The sequence below is a fragment of the Archocentrus centrarchus genome, chromosome 3 (genome assembly GCF_007364275.1).
Source record: "Archocentrus centrarchus isolate MPI-CPG fArcCen1 chromosome 3, fArcCen1, whole genome shotgun sequence".
NCBI classification, from domain to species: Eukaryota; Metazoa; Chordata; class Actinopteri; order Cichliformes; family Cichlidae; genus Archocentrus; species Archocentrus centrarchus.
Window position 1 is genome coordinate 9,488,504 of NC_044348.1, and position 22,756 is coordinate 9,511,259.

At 40.9% G+C, this 22,756-nt stretch overlaps 1 protein-coding gene across 1 annotated transcript in view; it reads left to right on the forward strand.

Moving 5' to 3' along the window:
* baz2ba (bromodomain adjacent to zinc finger domain, 2Ba) overlaps positions 1-21,594 on the forward strand; it is a 69,641-nt gene extending 48,047 nt beyond the window's left edge. Inside the window, 29 exon segments of the mRNA XM_030718144.1 lie at positions 211-480; positions 1,048-1,108; positions 1,223-1,331; positions 2,180-2,281; positions 2,848-3,070; positions 3,557-3,649; positions 5,921-5,982; positions 6,275-6,340; positions 7,042-7,107; positions 7,305-7,349; positions 7,614-7,646; positions 9,558-9,623; positions 10,012-10,152; positions 10,457-10,711; positions 11,151-11,374; positions 13,178-13,252; positions 13,333-13,564; positions 13,666-13,728; positions 14,138-14,282; positions 14,627-15,450; positions 15,604-15,856; positions 16,007-16,162; positions 16,390-16,550; positions 16,646-16,974; positions 18,094-18,229; positions 18,332-18,478; positions 18,963-19,264; positions 19,792-19,935; positions 20,105-21,594. Coding sequence (XP_030574004.1) covers positions 211-480; positions 1,048-1,108; positions 1,223-1,331; positions 2,180-2,281; positions 2,848-3,070; positions 3,557-3,649; positions 5,921-5,982; positions 6,275-6,340; positions 7,042-7,107; positions 7,305-7,349; positions 7,614-7,646; positions 9,558-9,623; positions 10,012-10,152; positions 10,457-10,711; positions 11,151-11,374; positions 13,178-13,252; positions 13,333-13,564; positions 13,666-13,728; positions 14,138-14,282; positions 14,627-15,450; positions 15,604-15,856; positions 16,007-16,162; positions 16,390-16,550; positions 16,646-16,974; positions 18,094-18,229; positions 18,332-18,478; positions 18,963-19,264; positions 19,792-19,935; positions 20,105-20,261 — 4,940 coding nt within the window. The 3' untranslated portion in view covers positions 20,262-21,594.
* The last annotated feature ends 1,162 nt before the right edge of the window (positions 21,595-22,756 follow it).

Here is a 22,756-nt window from a genome sequence, read left to right on the forward strand (position 1 = left end):
TATACTTGAACAAAAAATTAATAGATCTGAACTGTTCTGGGTGATCTTTTAGCAGATGAACTAATCAAATTATTGGCCAATTGTGTCAGTGCAGTCATTTAAGAAAACAAAAATAGAGTCATTAAAAAATGACCGATCTACTTTGGTGAATTGATGACTATATAATTTTTTAACACCATCCCTCTTTTGCGTACTTGTGTCCAATTTCAGAGTCTGACACCAACTCAGACAGTGACATCTCTGGGAAGAAGGTAAAGGAGTTAAAGCTGCTGCCATCTGGATCATCTAAGAAGGAGATGACTCCCCACAGGCTAACCAAAGGCCCAGAACTACTGAACACCTCAACCAATCACACCACCACCAGCTGCTCCCCGCTCAACCTACAGGTCATCAAGACTCCCAACATTGCCACCAGCTCCAGTGCCTTGGCCTATCACAGCTCTCCAGGCTCTTCCTCCTATAGCCTAGCTTCTCCATTAGGTAATGTGTTCAAAATCCTGTACAAAGGAAGTATTAAAGCAATAGATGAAGCATGAGTTTTGATAGAATCTCTCTTACTGGATAAAAAGTAACCACAAATACTCTGTAGTATAGGCTAGTGCTGAAGTAAATTATTCTGCCCAGAGGGAGTATACTTCGATCATCCTCAGATGGAGAGAGATTGTTACTTTTAGGAAGGCAGGAAGAAAGCAGTTTGTTGTCATGGCTTACCCAGAACGCTGAGGTCCTGCAGGGGTATGCCTGAGAACCTCGACAACTTGTTTGGCACAGTAACAAGGTTCATTTCTGCCTCTTTCAATGCAAAGAGATTACCCAGATCGGAGAAAATAGGACATAAGTGCAGCTTGCCAGAAATATTTCAAGCAGACATTTCCAGTCAGCTACTCTAAGTGACATTTTCTCTCACGTTTATCTTGTGTACTCATATATTTGGAGCTTCGAGTTGTACTTTCAAGGCCTTGATGTGGCAGAGACACGTATATATTCCATAGTAACTTAGTAAGTGCTGTGCAATATGTTCTGTAAATCCAAACGGTCTCTCCACAGGTTTAGGAAAGAGGAAGAGGGTGATGGACGAGAAGGAGTTGATGATACCTCTGGAGTTAGGGTATGTATAAGTGACTGAATTTAAAAAAGTGACTCACATCACATTTTGTTGCAGCCACAGATGTGCTCTGTTTTTGCTAACATCAGTGTTATTTGTTCCTTCTTCAAAACCTAGGTGGCGGAGGGAAACCAGAATCAAATCAGTAGCTGGACGGCCGCAGGGTGAGGTGGCCTACTATGCCCCCTGTGGCAAGAAGCTGAGGCAGTACCCAGATGTGATGAAGGTAGCTTGGGCTCACGGTCTCACAACGTACTTCAAATCGTGATACAGAAAGAAATGTTTTTGGGCAAACAGATGAGCAGTTTTGTTTCTAACAGGGATTACAATGGCATGGTTTATGATTTATTACAGAAGGATATTTTTTTCCTCTAATAACAGCAGAACCGCTCATCCACATTGCTCAAAGAAATGCTTGTGTATCAGGATTTGTTATATATATATAATCTATGCTACTGCTTCAGCTGCCCTCCTACCCTACCCCCCCCCTTCCTTGCTTTCTGTGACCGTAATAGTGACAGATGATATTCTTAGATTCACTTCTTGTGCCACTTTTTTCACCTCTCCTTCTCCCTCCCCCAAAATGATTAATGGTTAGTGTTGGGATGCACGACTTTGGCCCCATTTGTACAATTTAATATAACCTGCGGCCTTCTTTGTTTGTTTTATCAAAAGCACAAACACACAGATTGTCTAAACTGCCTTTGAGTGTTGTCGTGCAAACAAAAAAAAAAAAAGAGAGAAAAAAAGAAAAGAAACGTCTACACAGAAACGTTCACTCGCTGCTAGTCATGCAGTAGGCAGTAAAAGCCTGGCGATGCCACAGATAAATAAGAAAGGGCCTGAATTGTGCACCCCAAGGTCAGAACCATTTTTCCCTCCTGAGAGCTGTTGCTCTTTTTTTTTTTTTTTTTTTTTGTCCCCTGGCTTTTATAACGATTAGTAGCGCTGCACAGATGCACTGTAACCATAGACTCCCTTCCATCTAGTGCCTCCCAGTTGCTTTTCAATGTCACTAATTTCACTTTTTTTTTTCTGCCTAAACCAACGCCATTATTATTTTCTCTTCTGTAGTATCTATCCAGAAATGGAATAAGTGGCATCACGCGTGATAATTTTAGCTTCAGTGCAAAGATAAGGGTTGGTGACTTCTATGAAGCCAGAGAAGGACCCCAGGTGACTGCCTTTCATCTCTCTCTCCCTGATCCCTCTTCATCTTTTCATCTAGCGGCAGGCAAAGCTTCATGCAGCAGTCACTGTCAGGGCATGAGTAGGAATCAACCAAAACTCTCAGTAGTCCTAGTTCATAGACCTCGCACTGTGCATGGAGAAATGTAATAATCAGCTGACATTACTTCCACAGGTGACCACTGATATATATTCCATGTTATGTCTGTGTGTGACACAAAGAGATAAACTAGAAAATGGATGTGTGTTTGTAATTGGAAGCAAAATAGAGAAAGTGCTAATATAGAAATACAGCAGTGCTGAGGGACAAGAGAAACAGAATTCCTATTTAATCTGCTATTTAGCCTGTGTTTTTATTGTGAATTATACAAAATTTAATGATATATCATTTTTCAGTCTCTGCTGAATGTATCCAGATCAGAGTCTAGCAGCTAATAATTTAATTGTCCTTTAGTCACATGAAATTATTCATGCCGGCAAGTCATTCTTTGTCACATCTCTCCACTCCTCTCACAATCTCGCCTTTTCTACTTTTTTCCCCCCTTTTTCTCCAGGGTTTACAGTGGAGCCTGTTGAAGGAAGAGGAGGTCATACCTCGTATTTTGGCAATGGAAGGTCGTAGGGGTCGTCCCCCAAATTCCGAACGTCAGTTAGCAGGCGAAGGTGCCAAAGGTAACCGACGGAGGAAGGGACGACCCCCTAATGTAGGCGATCCACTGGCGCCTGAGGGCCCCAGTCCCAGTCAGGTCAAACTTCTGCGCAAGCTAGAGGCTCAAGGTTAGCAGAGGAAATGAGCCCTGAAATATGTTTGTCATAAGTTTGTGTGCCATTCATCAACCAGCCATTATTCGGCTAGCTGATGACAGCAGAGGGGTCACAGTTTTAAATATTTTTTCAGTATAAGGACAAGTTTTTTCTTTTTTTTTTTTTGGCATTCTTTTTTGTTTGAGCCACCTACTTTATCTGAATAATACTAACAACAATTACTTGTCAAGATGAATCACCATTGTTAACATGTCTTTTTTTTGTGCTTTTGTGTTGCTTAGCAAAGGCCCACAAACCTGATTTTCAGCCCTACCTCTGTAAAATTATTTTGACATATATCTTGGTATTTTAAAGTGGTAATGGATAAATATATCACTCTAAGTTTGTTACAGTTGCTAAACTTTATAAATCAAACTTTAAGGAATAATCCCAGTTAGATGTGTCCAGTATGACTACAGAGGTTCCTCAGTGACAGCGCTTTTGTTTCCACTTTTGTAGAAATAGCCCGACAGGCGGCACAGATGAAACTGATGAGAAAACTGGAAAAACAGGCACTGGCACGAGCAGCCAAAGAAGCTCGGAAACAGCAAGGTAAGAGAGTACAGGGCTGTAAGTGTGCAAGTGGAGGTTATTTAATTGGTCAGTCTTGTTCAGACTACTTTGATTGAAATCAACATAGTATAAAGACCAGAAAGAAGTCATACTGCTTGGATATAGCCTTTGTTTGCATGTAGGTTCAAAACTGTTTTCATCATTTTTTAAGCTTTAATCTTCTTTCTCCTCTAATCTTTCTTGCATCCAATTTCAGGACTGTTTGCTTAGCTCTCACTTAAATTCAGAGTTGAAGCTCGACATGTTATACATTCTGAAATGTATAATGCACCAGAAACATTTAAACAGGGACAATTTTGATCCATACTTTTAATATTGCATCACTTTGATTTGCAATATAATTTTTTTCAACTAGAAGACTTTCTTCAATAGAGACATGAGCTCAGATCTACTGCGTAAATTTGGTGACACAAGTGACCCAAAACTGAGCTTGTGATGAATACTAACTACTTGTGTCTTGGGTACAGCTTTACTATGGAGCTACGTATATCTGTGTGGTCCTGTCTGTCCAAAATCCAAGCATCAATAGTCAGCTTACAACACAAAACATCTTCCTTGAGCATATTAGTGGCATTCAGACACAGCAGTCTGGCTTTAGCCCTGATCATAGCATAATAACTGCCGCAGCTGTTATTGTGAGTGGCATTGTTAACTCACTTCATAAAAAGCAACACTGTGAAGATCACAGTATTTTTCTTTCTGTGGGTTTTGATGTTTTTTTGCTTTCAGCTGGCTGCAAATCACGCCTCTAACAGAGTTCAGAACTGTTGTTGTTAAGCTCCCACTTGGTTACTGAATGTGTCCCTCAAGTATCCATATTAGGCCCACTGCTATTTACTTTGTGCATAATGACACTTATTTTTCATCTCAGCACTGTTATGCAAATTTCTATGCATATCGTATCACATGCCGTCAGCCCAACTGCTGCTTTTCATGACCTGTAGACTCCTTTGTTACACTTTTTCTGAACTTCAGTAAGATACTGCATGCACTGCACAAAAACACAGACATTTATATTCTCAATCCCAGGCATGTTCTATATGGAGATCTAACAGTACAGTCCAGCATTGTAAATACTTAGAAATCTGGCAGGACAGCATTTTGCCCTACATGTTTATCGTCTGTCTGCAAGTTCAAAGGTGTCTGTGGTCAAACTCATGAATACTGAATACTTAGGTTAGAGGTGATGACTACTGATCTCTCATGTGTCAGAATGGCTGGTGTGATCTTGGCACTATTTGGGCTCCAGTTTGTCTCTTGACAACAGCAATAAATAAACAATCCACCAAACTGTCTATATTGGATTGTGGAGATCTCCTTAAAACCATTAAACAAAGCCAATCACTGTGCCATTCAATTCGTTAAACAAGACAGCATTTTCATTTACCTTACTGCTGTGAGCTTTATGAAAAAGTTGGGTGGTCATTACTAGCATGAAGAGAGCATCAGCTGCTGAGATATTTAACAGCCTTAGTTCCCTTCAGTGCTAATAACCACAACAACACACCAAAGAAGTCTCGTACAAAGGAGCCAGGACCAAATTACAGACTGTAACCACAAAATAAAAGCATAAAATACATTTTCAAACTGGCATGAGCTGTAGCTGTATCTTGTTCCAGTACAGTAGCTTCTCTGAGAGCTTTTATGTCTGATCATTTCTGAGACTCCTTCAATTGGTGTGGCCATGTGTCTGTATGTGTTGTTTATTTTGAGTTAACTGATTCATGATGAACTGAGAGATCGACTAGTATCTGTAATTAATTTTGTGGCCTGACCTAAAAAAGAGATCTTGAGTTCACTGAGAGTTCCTGCATAAGTAAATCTTAAGTAACCACAAATAAGCACAAATGTCAGTGCCTATTTTTTTTGGCCTGAATATTAATGTTATTCAGACCTAAAAATTAGGATTGAAACATAATTGTGAGATACCTGCTATACCCTGCAGCCTTGTAGATGCAAAGGTATTGACACTGTTGTTTAGATTCTAATTAAAATGTGCCATTTTAACGAGTGTGCCTGTACATGTTGATGGTTTCACGTCACAGCCTTATTTTTACAGCACTTGGTTTTAATCTCATTCTCTGAATTTCTCCGTGCCTTTATAAAAAATACATTGTGATCTCAGTGAGACCTCTTAAATAAATGAAGAGGAACAACTCCAAATCTCTCAGATGTGAATGCAGTTAGAAGACCGTGTTTTTATAGGTCATTTTTCTAGACACTAATGTGACACTGACTTTACTCTTGTAGCTATCATGGCAGCGGAGGAGAGAAGGAAGCAGAAAGAGCAGATCAAGATTCTCAAGCAGCAGGTGGGTCTTCTTTGCGGGTGTGCTGACAGCATTTTTCCCTTCTCTTCCTTATCTAAGTGTCCTGACACACACACTCCCTGTGAGCACTGCTGGAAATGTTGAATTGTTATTTTTTGATCCTTTAAAGCTTACTTTTCAATTACCATTATTACTTGTAGTGCTAAACTTGTTGTTGTGACTTTCTGCCCAACCCAATTGGAATAGAGTGGTTGGAAAGTGATTTCATCTGGGGATGTCTAAAATATTAAGAGATTATGTTTTTTTTTTTTTTCCTTTTTTTTTTTTTTTACAGGAAAAGATCAAGCGTATTCAGCAAATTCGGATGGAGAAGGAACTCAGAGCGCAGCAAATTTTGGAGGTACAGAATCTGATCCAGCAGCACCTCTGATTAAGCAGAACATTCCTGGATAGCTACAGCCCCTCAGTCTATAGTGTTTTAATCTTCCTAAAGCTCATTACTGAACAGCAGCATGCATTGGAGGGAGTTGCGTCTTCTTAGGCATAATTCCACATGGAACTAATGCTAAATTGGTCTTGGTTGACGGCTGTTGAATATTAAAATGGCTGTTGCTGCCTCTTCAGACCTTATTTAAATTGGACAGAAAAGTCTTTTTTTCATCAGACAACAGTAACAGTTTAGCATAAGTGGGTCGAGGGGGAAAAAAAAGGTGCTGTTTTTCCACGCAGAAACACACATCCAAGGATGCATACGCATTCACACAAACACACACACACACACACACACATGCAGGGGCACACAATTATACTGTAGGAGCTTCAAAGTGTTTTAGCAGGACTAAATCAATTTTGAGTTGACACGGTTGGCAAGCCACTCTTAACAGGAGGCTTCAACATTTTCACAATTACGTGTTAAAGAGATACATTATTCATTTGCTGTGTTTTACAAATTTGACTGGCATTCAGGAGCATGAAATCTTTGCTCAAACCAGAAAACTACATACAATCAGTTAAAGTGCTGCAAAGCCCAGGACTGATTGGACTTGATGTGCTTGAATGATATATGTCTCTGTGATTCTTGACTTTAATCTTTATCCACAGGCCAAACGGAAAAAGAAGGAAGAAGCTGCCAACGCCAAAATACTGGAGGCTGAAAAGCGAATAAAGGTATCCTTCAGTTAAACTCTTGAAAAAATGTGTAAAATTGTGGTATACCATTTCTTTAGTTTAAAAAATCCTGTTAATTAAATTTTATAATTCATGTACCATGTTGTGGGACATTTCCATCAGCCCATATTGGTTCTTTTCATGATATAACGGATGCATATTGATTTTTCTCTCGTCTTCTTATTCTTGCCTTCAAGGAGAAAGAGTTGAGGAGACAGCAGGCAGAGATGCTCAAACAACAGGTAGGCACTTGTAACAACTTACTGAGCCTCTTGAACCTAATAGTTACTGCTGAATAAAACCATTTACCTCAGACTTGTATAAGAATTTGCAGGTGTGTGTGTGTGTGTGGGTGTGTTTATACCTTGTGCATCAATGTGTATTTAAATATAGGCATGTGTGAGTGTGTGTACATATTCCTGAGTATTTCTCTTTATTAAACGCCATGCTTATTGGTATTGGATATTACTTCTGTTCCATAATATTTTGCCAACTCTCTCTGCCAGGAGTTGGAGAGGCATAGACTAGATATGGTATGGGTATGTTTATTTTTGTACATCTAACACCTGCATCGTGTAACTGGTTGTGTTATGGTTGTCATAGCAATGCATTAAGTGTAGCACTGGCTGCTGTCATACTACATTCTTCTGCATGGCTTTCCAGCAAAACCAACAAAAGAGAAAAAGAGTCAGTATGCTGCCTCCATCTGCTCGTCCTGAGGGACAACTGACCCTGTCACGGTGGCCAGGCAGCTTCTGTCCCCCTCCCCCCATCCTCCCCCATTCTACTCAGAATGCATTGCAAAGACTGCTAGCCAATCCACACTCACTGTCTGAAAGTGCGCTCGAGGAGTTTCCATCCATCACATACATTGTCTAACTGTTTTATTGGAGTAGCCTGTGTTACCCGTGAGTGCTTGACGATTTCGGCCCAGACATCGAGCTTGTGTCTGTTCGTCCGTGCATCTGTTCTGCAGTCCACAGAGTGCTGGACTTTAACCTGCCCCATCCCGGCCTCTCTGTCATTCACTGTTCCTGTACTCTGCACAATGAATGAAAACAGCTACTGAGAGTCATTTTGTCTTCATGGTGGAGACTCTTACAGGCAGATTTCCCACCAGTTTGGTGCGGGTACCTCGCAGCCTTTGCTTGAAAAAAAGACATTGAAAAAACAAAACAAAACAAAACACTAGAACAAGAATAAAATCATCTCCACCATGGGGACTGTATGGTTCTATGTAGCTTTTTATTTTGGCCTGGCTCTCCTGCTTGTAGCCCTTCTTACTCATACACATGCAGTCGCAGCTGAATCTAAAGGTTTGCCTTTCTGTTTTACAGTGGACTGAACCCATTACTGCATCAACCTCTTGTGCAATATAGTGTTCAAAATGAAGATGCGTGTTTAATCCTGGTGTTTAAAGTTGTCACATGTAGGCTGTATTGCATTTGATTTATCACAGTTTATTATCATAAAAGCCTTTAACATATTCGTTGTTTTTGATGAATTGGAAAAAGCTGAACGCCACAGGCTTTCTGTCATTTTCAAGTTTTCCATTTGTAGATAAATCAAACAAATAAGCACAAAGAAATATTGCAGCAGAGTGCTTGGCATCTAGCCTGTTTTGTTTATCACAATGACAAAACAGTCCTCACAAAACAGTCCATTTTAGTCAGCGAGAACTGGAAATGTCCTTGGCAAGCCCTAATAGTGGCAATTGTGTCTTTCTGGTGGATCACAGAGGGAATGACAGCCTGATATGGTGGAGCGGGAAACCTTAAGAGATCAAATAAAATGATAGTCAGTCACCAGTGATTCCTGTGCCCTTTGGCAGTAGACTGTGTATCATGCACCAAAGAACAACATAGATGTCTCATCCTCAGCAGTCACACAGTGTGCTAACACTTAAGCTGCCAAAACCACTGAAGTGAAACTGCTCAGTTTGTAGTTACACCTCACAATCCATTCCTCTTTGTAACCCCCCACCACCACCACCACCAAATATTACTGGGATGATGTGTCAAAAAAGTGATAGCATTGATTCATGTAACAGAATTTATTGTTTTTATTATAACTCTAATGACATGTGGCATGTCAGATGACTTCCGGCAACTAGTGTTTTGTTGCTTTTGTTGTGTCAGCTCTAGTTTAGAGGCGCCGTCACCGATTCCAGCTGCTTCTCTTTTTGAGCCTGTCATCACATCTATTTTGTACCGCATCTATGTGTTGCTTTTTGGTTGTCATTGTACTACTGTACTCTTCACTTATGCTTCCACCATACATGTGAAAGTGTATACATGTGAAGCATTGTCCTGTGTTTGTTCAAGTATGGTGCCTCTACTGAATTTAGTGCATCACAGTTTTACATTAATACATAATAAACTAAAGCTGGCCTCGGCTACTGTATGTACAATGTGTGCTTCTTAATATTTCCCTGTTTTTTGTCCCTTTAGGAGAGGGAAAGGAGGAGGCAACATGTAATGCTGATGAAGGCTGTTGAGGCTCGCAAGAAAGCAGAGGTAGCCAATATGCACGCAAATAAATGCAGAAACACACACAGGTGCACAGTCCACTCCATAAAAAGAGCCTAAGTCATTATTCCCTTGATGGATTCCTGCTTCCTCTCCTTTATGTGCGCTCTTTTCCTTCATTCATTTTTTTTTTCCTGCACACTTACCAAGTCAAAAGATTTTGGCCCTCAAGCACTTTTCCTTTGAATGCGCAGCAGCATTAGGCTGAATTCTAACACTGCTCAGCAAACTCAAGTAAACCTTCTTGTCTGTTTTCTCTCTCTTTCACTCGCACGCACACACACACACACACACACACACACACACACACACACACACAAATGCACACATACACATTTTGCTTTCCTAATGCTCCCTTGAATTTTGGTCTTTCTAGGAGCGTGAACGCTTGCGGCAGGAGAAAAGGGATGAGAAGCGTCTGAACAAAGAGCGTAAACTGGAGCAGCGAAGGCTGGAGCTGGAGATAGCGAGGGAACTTAAGAAGCCAAATGAAGATATGTGTCTGTCTGATCATAAGGTACATTATTATTATTATTATTATTATTATTATTATTATTATTATTATTATTATTATTATTGAGTGGACAGTTGTTCCTGAGACCACATGGTACTGAGCATTTTTATGTGGAATTGTGTGCCCTCAAGTGGTTAAAATTGCATACTGCAAAATATAAAAAATGAGCCATTATTACTGTTTCAACCACACACGTAACATAACAGCTTTTCCAATTTCCCAAAAGTTAATCAAAATTCTAAGTTTTATGAAATAACCTTACTATGAACAAAAACAGTCCTGATTTTACCCACGTTCCTGTATCCAGGCTCTCCCTGAATTCTCCCGGATTCCCGGCCTCATCCTACCAGGACATGCCGTGTCGGACTGCCTGATGCTCATGCAGTTCCTGCGAGGCTTTGGAAAGGTTTTAGGACTCGATGTGAATACAGATGTGCCCACACTGGGAATGCTACAGGAAGGCTTGCTTAATGTTGGGGACAGCATGGGCCAAGTTCAAGACCTTCTGGTTAAACTGCTTTCTCTGGCCGTCTGTGATCCCGGTTTGCCACCTGGACAAAAGGTGAGCTACTTTTTGAATCAGCTGACTCAACTTTAGGATTGTAGCTGAGACATGATAAAGTTAGTAAATATGATCCATTAGATCCAGTAGATTAACAATATCACCATATGTAATAAGTAGTTTTGTCACCTAGATTTAGGACTAGCTTTAGGCTTATAAAGATCTTGCACAAAGTTATTTAGATTGAAAGGGGCCACTCTTCAAAAACTGCATTTTTACATTTGATACATCAACATTATTTTAATGCTTATCATTATTCTATGCTTAAAATATTTTGGGTTTTTGATTAAAGGCATAGGTACTTTTTCATCTATTTTGAAAATATGCATATGTACATTACAAAATCTCAAGTAACACGCTAAGAAATTGAATTTACTTCAATTTGTTGAGAAAGTGTTCACCAACGTTTCCGCATTGCTGTCATCCCTCTCTCTATCAGACAAAAACCATGCTGGGGGACCACCTGACTAATGTTGGCATCAACAGAGATAATGTCTCTGAGGTGCTGCAGATGTACATGGGAGCTCATTGCGCAAATACAGAATTGGCTCCTTTGGCTCTTAGTTTGAAGACAAAAGCCTTTCAGGCTCACACGCCTGCTCAGAAGGCCTCAATTCTGGGGTTCTTGGCTAATGAACTGGCCTGCAGCAAAGCTGTTATCAGGTAGGTGAAACAGCAGAAATTATACTGACCGCTTAAAGTATTCTGCAATATTGTGCAAAAGTCTTGAGTCTTATTTTGTTTTGAAGGAACCAGACTTTCTTTTATTATTTTTTTAAGTTGTCTTCAGCAATAGGTCTCCAGGCTTTCTGAAAGTCTAGGATCCTGTTGCAAAAACACATCATTTGTTCCATTTATTTAGTTAAATCTATGAAAAATGACGATAAAACAATTTGACAGGCATAAAATAGTATTTTTACAGCAACAAACTGATTCCCAAAGAGCTGTTAGCCGGAAACTTGGCATATTGCAGCATGATGTCCAGTGTGTCTTAAAAAATGGACAAGTAGAGGACAAAAAAAGTGGCAGACCTAAAGAACTATCTACAGCAGGTGAGCAGTATCTGAAAGTCATGTCCTTAAGAAAAAGGAAAAATTCCAGCAAAGACCTGACACATGACCTGAGAGATGCATCTGATCCTTCAGTTGATCCATCTACTGTTTACCAACGTCTCATCAGAAATGGTCTCAATGGAAGGGTGGCTGTTAAGAAGTCTTAATGGTGGGAAACAGGGAGAAAAGGCTGAGGTATGCCAAATTAACTGGACTGAAAATCAGTGATGAATCCAGATTTGAAATTTTTGGTTCAAATCATCATTATATACAAAGGAGGTCAGGAGAGAGGTACAACAGTGAGAGTCTCCAGCCATCTGTAAAACATGGTGGAGGCTCTGTCACCTTTGAGGCTGCACTTCAGCCAATGGAGTTGGGGATCTTGTCAAAATTGATGGAATTATGAATGTTGAGAAGTACCACCAGGATTTGATCCACCAGGCAGTATCATCTACAAAGAGTAGATGGTCTGAAAGTCAAAGTCTGATTGGCAATGGCTTCACTTTTCAGCATGAAAATGACCCCAAACTCACTTCCAATGCAGTAAAAGCATACCTGGATAGAAGAACACACCATGGAACACCATCAGTCATGGATTGGCCTTCCCAGAGCCCAGATCTCAACATATTTGGGATGTGGGATCATGTTGACAGAATGGAACAAAAGGCAGCCAACATCCAAAGAAGAGATTTTAATGTCCTTCGAGCAGCCTGGAGAACTATTCCTGAAGGCTATTAGAGAAATGAGAAAAAAGCTGCCTAAGAGAGTTAAGGCTGTGTTGAAGAATAAAGGTGGTCACACCAAATATTGACTTTGAAGCCCATTAGAATTGTACAAACTCTAATTTTTGCCTTATGTGCTGTACTTCCATATATGTTTACGCATTTCAATAAATCACTGCAATCCCATTTTCCTAGCAAAATATAAACAAAAAAAGGGGTGACTCAAGACTTTTGCACATTACTGTATGCCAGTGTTGGATGTCAGTTTTCTGTAATATTTTCTCTTCCTGTGAAGCGACATAATTAAAAGACAGAATTAGAAAGCTAATACTCCATTTTACCAATTGGTAATGCAGTATATGTGTTTTTATTTTGCTTAATGCTCAAATTATTTCTGAGCCAGTGATATTATTATTTTTATTGATACAGTGGAGAACAATTAATAAAGCTGCACTAGGGAGCAGTAATTTGCAGTCCTTTTCATTGTAAGAAAATAATAAAAGTATTAATTTGGACTCTGGGGTACCAGCTGTTATATTAAGCCCCCCCACCCCCACCCCCACCCCGCTTCTAAGTGGTAGGCAGCCCGCATGAATTTTTACTCATTATATTTATTAGTTTTTGAGATTACCTAAAACAATAGATGTACACTGTCACAGCTGCAACTAATAGAATTGCATTTCCTCGTGCAGTGAGATTGACAAGAACCTGGATCAGATGGCAAACATGAGGAAGGACAAGATCATTATGGAGGGAAAACTGAAGAAGTAAGTTTTTTTTTTTTTTAACCCTAAAGAATAGTGATTTTATTCTCTGTATCGGACTAAACTCCTGTGTGTTTATACAGGCTGAGAACCATTTATGCCAAACGAACTGGGAAGCGGGAGGCCAGTATGGGTGTGGAAGAGAACCAGTCCATTGGCACTCCGTCCTCAGCCACCAAACGCAAGAGGAAACTGGGCGGAGACAGCGACGATGACGACGACGACGATGATGACAGTGACGAGCAACCAGAGGAAGAGGAGGAAGAGGAGGAGGAAGAACTAAAGAAGGTTAGAAAAGTGGAGACATATGATGAGGTAATGTGATAGATCCAGTGTCATTATAAGACACCAGTTTGTTACTCACAGACATTTACTCTATTTTTTTTTTTTTTTCCTTTTTAAAAATCTTCTCTCAGGATGAAGTTGACCACGCTACTAGTGTCGAGGAGCTGGAGAAGCAAATAGAGAAACTGGCCAAGGTATTCCTTTCTTTAAAACGTTCAAATGCTATGAAATGTTTCTACCCATTCACATTAATGTAAACAGTATTAGAAAATGATCATGTGGGATTAATATGAGCACACAAATTGAGATAAAAAGGTAATGCTTCAGACACCTCCAATGCTAGAATTTGGAAAAACAGCTGCAACCTCTAAATGTCTTAAAAACAACCATGTGATTTGTACATTGTGTGACTATTTGTGCTGCCATAGGCCTGTTTACTAATGAAGGCATTAATTAGCTTGATAAATGACCTCATTAGCATAGCATGTGATGCTTCATATATCACAAATTATTACAAAAAAAAAACAAAAAACATCAGGTAGGGCAGATGCCTTCTGTCTTCTGAAGGTCTCTAATTGCTGTGTATGTTTTGTACGATTGCAGCAACATCATCAGACCAGAAGAAAGCTGTTTGAGATATCCCACTCCCTACGCTCCATGATGTATGGGCAAGATCGGTACCGCCGCCGATACTGGGTACTGCCCCATTGTGGAGGGGTCTTCGTTGAAGCCATGGAGAGTGGAGAAGGTTGTTGCAGTATGCCACACACTAAGTTTGATGAATACATATACTTGAATGCTTCACTTTGCTTATCTGGCAGAAGATTTGGAAAATGAAAGTATAATAAGAGGCTTGGCAGGAAGACGAAGGGAGACCTTTTATAATTTGTGTAGCTGCATGTTCAGCTGTTTTATTGCAGAATGAAATATGCAGCTAAAGACTAATTTGAGATAGCATCTGTCAACACTAATAACACAGCTCTGCCTATCTTCCAAAAGCAAGTGAATTAGAGTAATGTAGAATAATCAGCATCCGGTTTCAGTATTACAGCAGTTTCCAACTGGAGGACGTTGTCTCATTTTTTCCCGCAGCTCCAGAGGAACTGGAGGAGGAGCGACAGAGGAGGAGGAGAGCGGCAGAGGAGGTCAAGGTCAAAGAAGAACCTCAAGAGATTGAGCTTCAGAAAGAGAAACCCACCAATCTCGATGGGCAAAGCATTCTAACACAAGACGTGGAGCAACAGAAAGAGGAGGAGAAGGAACGTGAGGGGAAGAAAAACTCCCCGACCCTCTTCTACCAGCAACCAGGCTGTGGAACTAAGCTGTGCACTCTCAGAGAAGTCAGCAAGGACACTGGCAAAGAATCTGTGAATGCAGAAGACAAGGAGAGTCCCCACGTGAGACAAAATGGCAGTCCCGTAGGCACTCCTGTTACAACCACTGTGTCGTCATCCTCCCCCACTCGCAATGCTCTCGAGCTGGCAGCAGCAGCAGCAGCAACTCCCTCCATGGTGACCACTAATGACACAACAGGCATCCCTCCCCCAGCTTCATCCTCCTTATCTGCCCCATGCCTGCCAGCTGCACGTGAAAGCCCAGGGAACAGTCCTCCAATCTCATCCCCAGCTCCATCTCCACACCTTTCATTCCAAGCAAACGATCAGCTCCTTAGAGTCCTAACAGAAAGGAGCGGACACTGGTTCAGTCTGCTCCCTCGCAACCCTTGTGACCTCTCTTCCCTCACCACAACTCCACCAGGAGCACCTCGTGTGTCTCCACAGGTATCCTCTACCCCAATCAGACCCAGATCACCACCTCCATCCCCTGCCCTCCCTCTCACCCCTTCTGCTGCCTCAGCTTCTGCCAGCCCACACCACCCGGCCAGCATCCTCAGCTACCCACTATCCACCCTGCAGGTGAGACTCCTGGCTGGAAAATGCATCACTATTATATTTCTTCTTGTGCACCTCCACCTCCCTTCACAATTTCATCAAGCACCTGTGTTTGATGAAAATAAAGGCTTTGTGAATCTGATTCTCACCCCTCTGTTATCCCTCTTTTCGCTGTAGGTGAAGTCAGGTGGCTCTTTGCTAGGAATTTCTTTCACAAGCTGGCCCAGTGGAATAATAAGTCCCAGCCTGCCTCTGTGCAGCAGCCCCAGCCCCATGCCAAGTCACTCTGTAGAGGGCAACACAGCAGCAAGTGTCTCCAGTAAAAGTGAATCGCCTTTACCTCGCATTGAGAAAACTTCCTCTATGCCCTCTCCCGCCTTGGAGATGCCCAAATCCCTCGACCACCTCACACCACGGCCAATTCCAGAAGGTGAGTGACATTGAAAGCATTAATTTGCCTGAATATAATTAGATCAGGCAATTCTCTGCTCAACTAATTACAATTTGATTTGACTGTAACATGTCTTAACTGAACAAAGCATCTTCATGCTTTCACACCTGTTTGTGCTCACTGTCTCAGAGATGCTGACAGGTTGGTGGCGGGTGTCTGACATCGAAGAGCTCAGGGCTCTTGTCAGTGCGCTCCACAGCCGAGGAATCAGAGAGAAGGCCCTCCAGAGGCAAATGCAGAAATACATGGAGATCATCCCCCAGGTCTGCACCAAACACAAAGACGGTAAGTCATGAAACAGCTCCTCCGAGCACATGACGATATGTCACAGATTCATTCAGGCTTACAAGCATTTCCTTATAATCCTGCAATAGATTGCTAGTACTGTATTATTTAAGTTTAAATTATATGAATATCTGTACATATTTCACTGCCTTGTCTATGTGTTTACCTACATCACTGTGTTTTTGTGTATGAAATCATGGCTCACTAATGTCACATTGTTTATCTAGTGGCCATGATTGAGCTCCATGAGTTGGAGGAGAGCCAGGTCAGTGTGGAATCGGTGCGGGGCTGGTGTGTTGAGGAGCAGGCAATGGAAATGGACATTGCAATACTGCAGCAGGTTGAGGAACTGGAGAGGAAGGTCACTGCAGCCAGCCTGCAGGTTAAGGTGAAATAGTAACACATTAACACATATATTTTGTCAGTAGGATGAATGCTTTTTTTTAGAGACCAAAGGACTCAACAGCTGATTTCCTCACCCAGGGCTGGACATATCCGGACCCTCAGTCTGAGCGGGAGGACCTGGTGTATTTCGAGCACAAGCCCCTGACCAAATCAACACCATCAGCAGCAAACACGGGAGACAAGGACTCCAAGGAGCATCTCGAAGAGCGGGGAGAGAAGGGCGGGGTGATGCGTCACCCGGACAACCCGCTGGACATAGCAGTGACACGTCTGGCTGATCTGGAGCGCAACATCGAGAGAAGGTACCTGAGGAGCCCCTTAGGTACCACCATTCAGATCAGGCTGGATAATGTGGGTACGGTCACTGTCCCTGCCCCCGCCCCATCTACTAGTGCTGACAGGGAAGGGTAGGTCATTTCTCCAACCAGCTCCCCACTCTCCCACTAAGACCCTTTCCTCTCTTTATGTGTGCTTTTTGTTTCCCATATTACTCAAAAGGTGAGGGTCTTTGCTGCTTTCACAGCAGATTTTTGTGGTGGCTTGTTGCTTTTTTTTTTTTGGTCTTGTGCAGCTTTTTGTGTGGAAGGGGCTCCACTCACTTGCCATTTTTTTTTTCTAAAGTCATCTGCATGGTGTTGTGCATCAGCAATCTCAGTTATGGGCTTAATTACAGCTCCCACTATTCAGTATACACTTACTCTTCCTGCATGAGCGTCCCCTTAACGTGATAAAATCAGTGTGTACCTCTCCTCAGCACTCAATACACTCAAAAGCATCACGCCTGTCTCTGTAAAGATGGAGCTCTTTAAGGTCTGCTGTCTTTCTGGCATCTGGGTCAAGTGACACAGCTTACTACAAACCCATTTTCAAAAAGTTGTTTAAACTTAAAAAAAAAAAGAAAAGAAAATGCAGTGTTTTGAAAATCATTAAAAATCCTTTATTTGGTTGAAAACGACACAAAAAGAACATATTAAATGTTGAGAAACTGATAAATTCGGGCACTGTTTACTCTAGTTTTGATATTGTCGACGTTTCCATTCTTGCTGGATGGCTTTTATCCTCTTTAGCCTGGAGTCAGTGATTTCTGAGATGCCTTTCAAATCAAGATTTGTCACACCACGGAACAGTTTTCTACTTTCTACTTTGCCTCAATCCATCTTGAATGACTTCTGAAAGACCCAGCCTCACGTCAGTGCTCTTTTCTCTGCTGAACCTAACGACCCTTTTCAGCATCACACACACAGTCTTTTGTTGTCCCGTCTCAACTTCTCCTAAAAGCATGTTGCTGGCATCGAATTCCAAATGACCACAGATTCTAAAATAAGCAATACATCTGACATCTGTGTTCCTACCTTTATATATAAGCTTGAAATGATTTGCAAGTCACTGCATTTTGTTTTTACTCACATTTAACACAGCAGCCCAGTTTTCTTGGGTACAGGTTGTAGTGTGTGTGTAAATAACCCCACATGTTCCCATATGTGTATCTATTTTTTGATTCCCGTTGCCTTCCCTTAAATTCTCAGCAGTGAGGAGGAGGTGGCCCACGGTATGAAAGTATGGAGGAAGGCCTTGAGTGAGGTGCGCAGTGCTGCCCAGCTGGCCATGTGTATTCAACAACTGCAGAAGTCCATTGCCTGGGAGAGATCCATAATGAAAGTGGTAAGGAAAATTAAACAACAGCCTGTGTCCACCCTACTAATTAAAAACCAGATCCATTCAGAAGATGTGCACTTGTTTTTAATGGACACACTTATTTTGTAGTACTGTCAGATGTGCAAGAAGGGGGATAATGAGGACCTCCTCCTCCTGTGTGATGGCTGTGACAAGGGCTGCCACACTTACTGTCACAAACCCAAGATCACCAGCATCCCAGAAGGAGACTGGTACTGCCCGGCCTGCATATCCAAGGTATCTGAACCTTTTATTAATTATCTTTTTTTTTTTTAAATATACAATTTTTAATATACAGTTATTTTAAACTCAGCTCAGGAATTCTTATTTTATTCTTTTTTTCTAAAGTTGATGGGAAAAAGGTTAGCAGGAATAAGAAATATCTTGTGCATCTAAATTACAAGGACACTTGCTCAAAGAAATCTCATCAGCTGCTTCTCCCCTACAGTTTTATTGCTTGCTCTTACATTTTATTGTCTGCGGCATGGATTTATCCCATTAAGTAACAGTGAAACTCATAAGTCATAAGAAGACTTCGAGAAGCTGAGTAACGATTTTTAATGCAAGCTTTAAATAATTTGTGTTGATGCAGATGTGGCCAGCAAAGGGACTAAATATTATTATTTTAGGAAAGGCCAGTATGAGTAGAATGAAGCTAAATGGTTCCACTTTGAATAGCACTAAGGAAACTAAGGAAATTTTGCACTGCATATTTTTGCAGGCAAGTGGTCCATCCCCTAAAAGCAAAAAGCCTCCAGCCAAACCAGTAGCATCTAGCGGAGGGGGTAGCAAGAAAGGCGGAGAGGCGAAGAAGAATGGAAAGCAGGCCGGTAATGGGGAAGTATCAGAGGACGACTCAGCAAGTGCCAGCAGTACGCCCAAAAAAGGAGCAAAAGACACCAGCAGGAAGAGGAAAACAGAGGAGAGTTCACCTGCTCTAACGGCGTCCAATCAGGAGAGCCCTGCGTGTGTGAAGCGAGCCAAGACGGCGAGAGACAACAACAGGGACCTGGGATTATGCAGGTATGTCTTTCTGGCATGTCTGCACTTGTCTTTCTATATCATCTTGGAGGCAGCAGAAACAAACTATAAACAGAAAGCAAAAAATACTATTATTATTAAAATACACTTCAAGTGAGTACTGCAAACTAGTGAGGAAAGATTTATTAAACAATCACTTGGGGAAAGCGGCACTATCTGACTTTCTTTTGGCTTTGTTTTTGGTCTTCTCGGCTGTGAGGGGAAATATCTGAATCTTCAGCTGTTAAAGCTCCACTGTTCAACAGCTAGTCCTCGCTTTGTGTGCCATAAACCCAAAACAATGAGCTCAAAGAAGCTTTGAGTATTCAGGCACAATGAGAGATTCCTTCACATACACATATCTGATCCCTTGTCAATCCAGAAATATTGGTTATAGCATCTTAAAAGGATGAGGAAATTATGAAAGGCTGCTTTTCTGTGCTATATCCAAAGCTTATATTTTCACAAAGTCATGGCCAGAGTTCAACCGTGTGTGTGTGTGTATTTGTGTGTATTTGTGTGTCCAACAGAGTACTCCTTGCTGAGTTGGAGCGGCATCAGGATGCATGGCCTTTTCTCACACCTGTCAACCTGAAATCGGTCCCTGGCTACAGGAAGGTCATCAAGAAACCGATGGACTTCTCCACCATACGTGAGAAGCTTGTGAGCAGCCAGTGAGTTCCCATCGCTTCTCTTGGTTCTTTTTCTACTAAACGTCTTGCAGAGAACTTAAAATGAGACTAGAGTTTTTTTGGTTTTTTTCAGGAAATAAATTTTAGCGACACCACACACCACGATGTGTCGGATGTTCTCTGTAACCTCAAGATTTTCTTTTTATTTCAGGTATCAAAACCTGGAGACGTTCATCATCGACGTCAACTTGGTCTTTGATAACTGTGAAAAATTCAATGAAGACAATTCAGACATTGGTCGAGCTGGTCATAACATGAGGAAGTTCTTTGAGAAGCGCTGGACTGAGCTTCTGAAACAAACAAACTAATAAAAAAAATTTTTAAAAGTCTTTTGACTTTTCCCCCCTCCGTACACCCGTTCAACTTTTCATACTGGAGCACCAGGTTTTAGTTTTAATTTCTGCTGGAGAATGCGGCTTTGCAGGATGGAAGAAGAAGAAGAAGAAGCCAACTCCTTAATAAGGAATAAGAGAGATGTCACCTTGAGAAATAAAAAGTTGTTACATGAGGTGCGCTGGATTTATTACAACAGGGATAAAAGCCCCAAAGAGTCCCAGAGAAATGGGGTGTCATAGTGCAATACCATTCCCTGTCTCAGAACACTGCACTGAATGAATCCTCAAATGTCACTGATGTGTCTGCGCTAGAATACTTTCCACTACTTGTAAATAGTTTTTTTTTTTTTTTTATTTAATCGTATTATAGTGAATGTATTTAATTTTGTAATAATTATTTATGAATCAAGGTCCACTTCATTTTCTATGAAAAAGGAGGAATCAGCCGAACTGCTTTGACTTCTGAAAAGGAATGTGTTATTGTGTTATAATTTTTTTTTTTTTTCCCTTTCCCAAATATCAAACAAAGCCAAGAAAAAAAAAAAAAGCTGTTTACACTGTTCAGTGCTTTGGAGCATCAGAGGACTGTATTCAATTGTTCAATCTGTAAAACTGCATTTATTTACAGTAACTGCAGAGGAACAGTTAGGCTATGGTGATTCATGTGTATATACTGTTTATTAATGTCAATATTATGTCTTGTTTGGAACAATGTGTAAAAATTGTTTAAGAATATTAAGATATTGTTTATGCCTTAGAATGATTGTAGCATTCTATTTTAGTGAACGTGATGAAAACATTATCATAAATATTGTTTGTACAGTATATACATATCCTCTGCAAACACTGTGGTATCCTTAATCTTGGTAGTGCCTACCCTTCCAACAGGGGCATGTAGGGGATGTTTTTGTTTTTAGTTTTCATTCTTTATGACAATTATTTTTTTATATGATTTCAATCCAACAAGGCCTCCAAACTTGGACAGTGACACAGAAATCATTCCTCCCCATAAATAATAATTAAAAAAAAAAAAAGGAACAACAAGCATTCAGTTATGCTTCCACAATACATTTCCTCATAATCTGCCACAATACAGAGGACCTAAGGCCATTTTTAACCACTGTGTTGAACCTTGCTGTGTGTTGTGGCCTGATGGAGGCAGCTAGATTTTTTTGTACCCAAGTCAAAAGTACTTGAAGTTACTTTATTTAAGATATTGTGGAATAAAAGTATCATTCTTTTGTAGGAGCTTTATTTTTCACTAGTGTGTGGCACGGACCTATTAAAAGGATGTTTTTCAACGTAAGTGACTCAAAATGGTTTTATTTCAAGTCCGACCTACTTGTAGATAAGTGGTTAAACTCTTTTAAAGTCTGAGCCACATACAAATGTGACCAGAAATAAGAACTTAAGCTAAATAGCTGAAGTTACTTAATATCTTGCAGTTAAATGGCTTTTTCAGTGCAAACAAATGACCAGACTGTTGCCAGAAAAGTTGGGAAATGTTTTCAAGATCCTAAAAAGTTATTCAGGTGGCAATTTAGCAAGCACCTATTCTCCGGGTTTTCTTTCATTTTTATTTTTGAAGGGACGAGTATGCATCATGAAACCTGCCACAGCATTTATAGCCTAAGGCAATAATGCAGTCCCCATCCCTGGATGGTTCAATAAGTATTTGGATGATGATGTAATTTATGAAGTTTTATCTCTGTATTACCACCACAGTGCATTTGAAACGATGAATATGTGATTGAAGTGCAGACTTTCAACTTTAATTCAAAGGGTTTAACACGTTTTGTATTAACTGTCTAGAAATAACAGCCATTTTTATGCCCAGGCCCCCCCATTTTCAGATGCTTAAAAGTAATTGGGCAATTTATAACCAAAGAGATATGCAAATGATGGAGGCCATCATTAGGCCGAATAACCAAAATAAAACTATCAGAGAGACAAGAAAAACTCAAATCAATAATTTGGTTCGTTCTTAAAATGGAATGAATGTGCTGGGCAGCGCAGCAGCTGACAGAAGTAGCAGGGTGAACTGTGAAGTGTACAGGGCTCTACTGTGTGCTCAGATTCAGCCAAAATGCTGCAAAAATGATGGGACAGTGTTTCACAGAGCAGATGGAGAATGAGCCAAAGCATAAAAAGCAACCCAAGAGTTTCTCAAGGCAAAGAAAAGAGATATGCTTCAGTGGCTTTTTATGAAGAGAGGCCTGTGGCCTAATTCAGGCAAGTAACTTGAGCTGCGCTGTATTATACACAGTACTCACATCACACACCAAACACACTCTCTGAGTACAGTGATCTATTTAAGCTGGAAAATGTCCCGTCTCTCCCTCTCCCTGCTGCCCTGCATTACTGCCTGCTTTTTGGAGCCTTCATCACTCCTGCAGTGACCTGTTGGCTCAGAACTGCCTACACTGGCACCACATGAGTTTCCAGTGGGCAAGTCAGCTGTGCGCTTG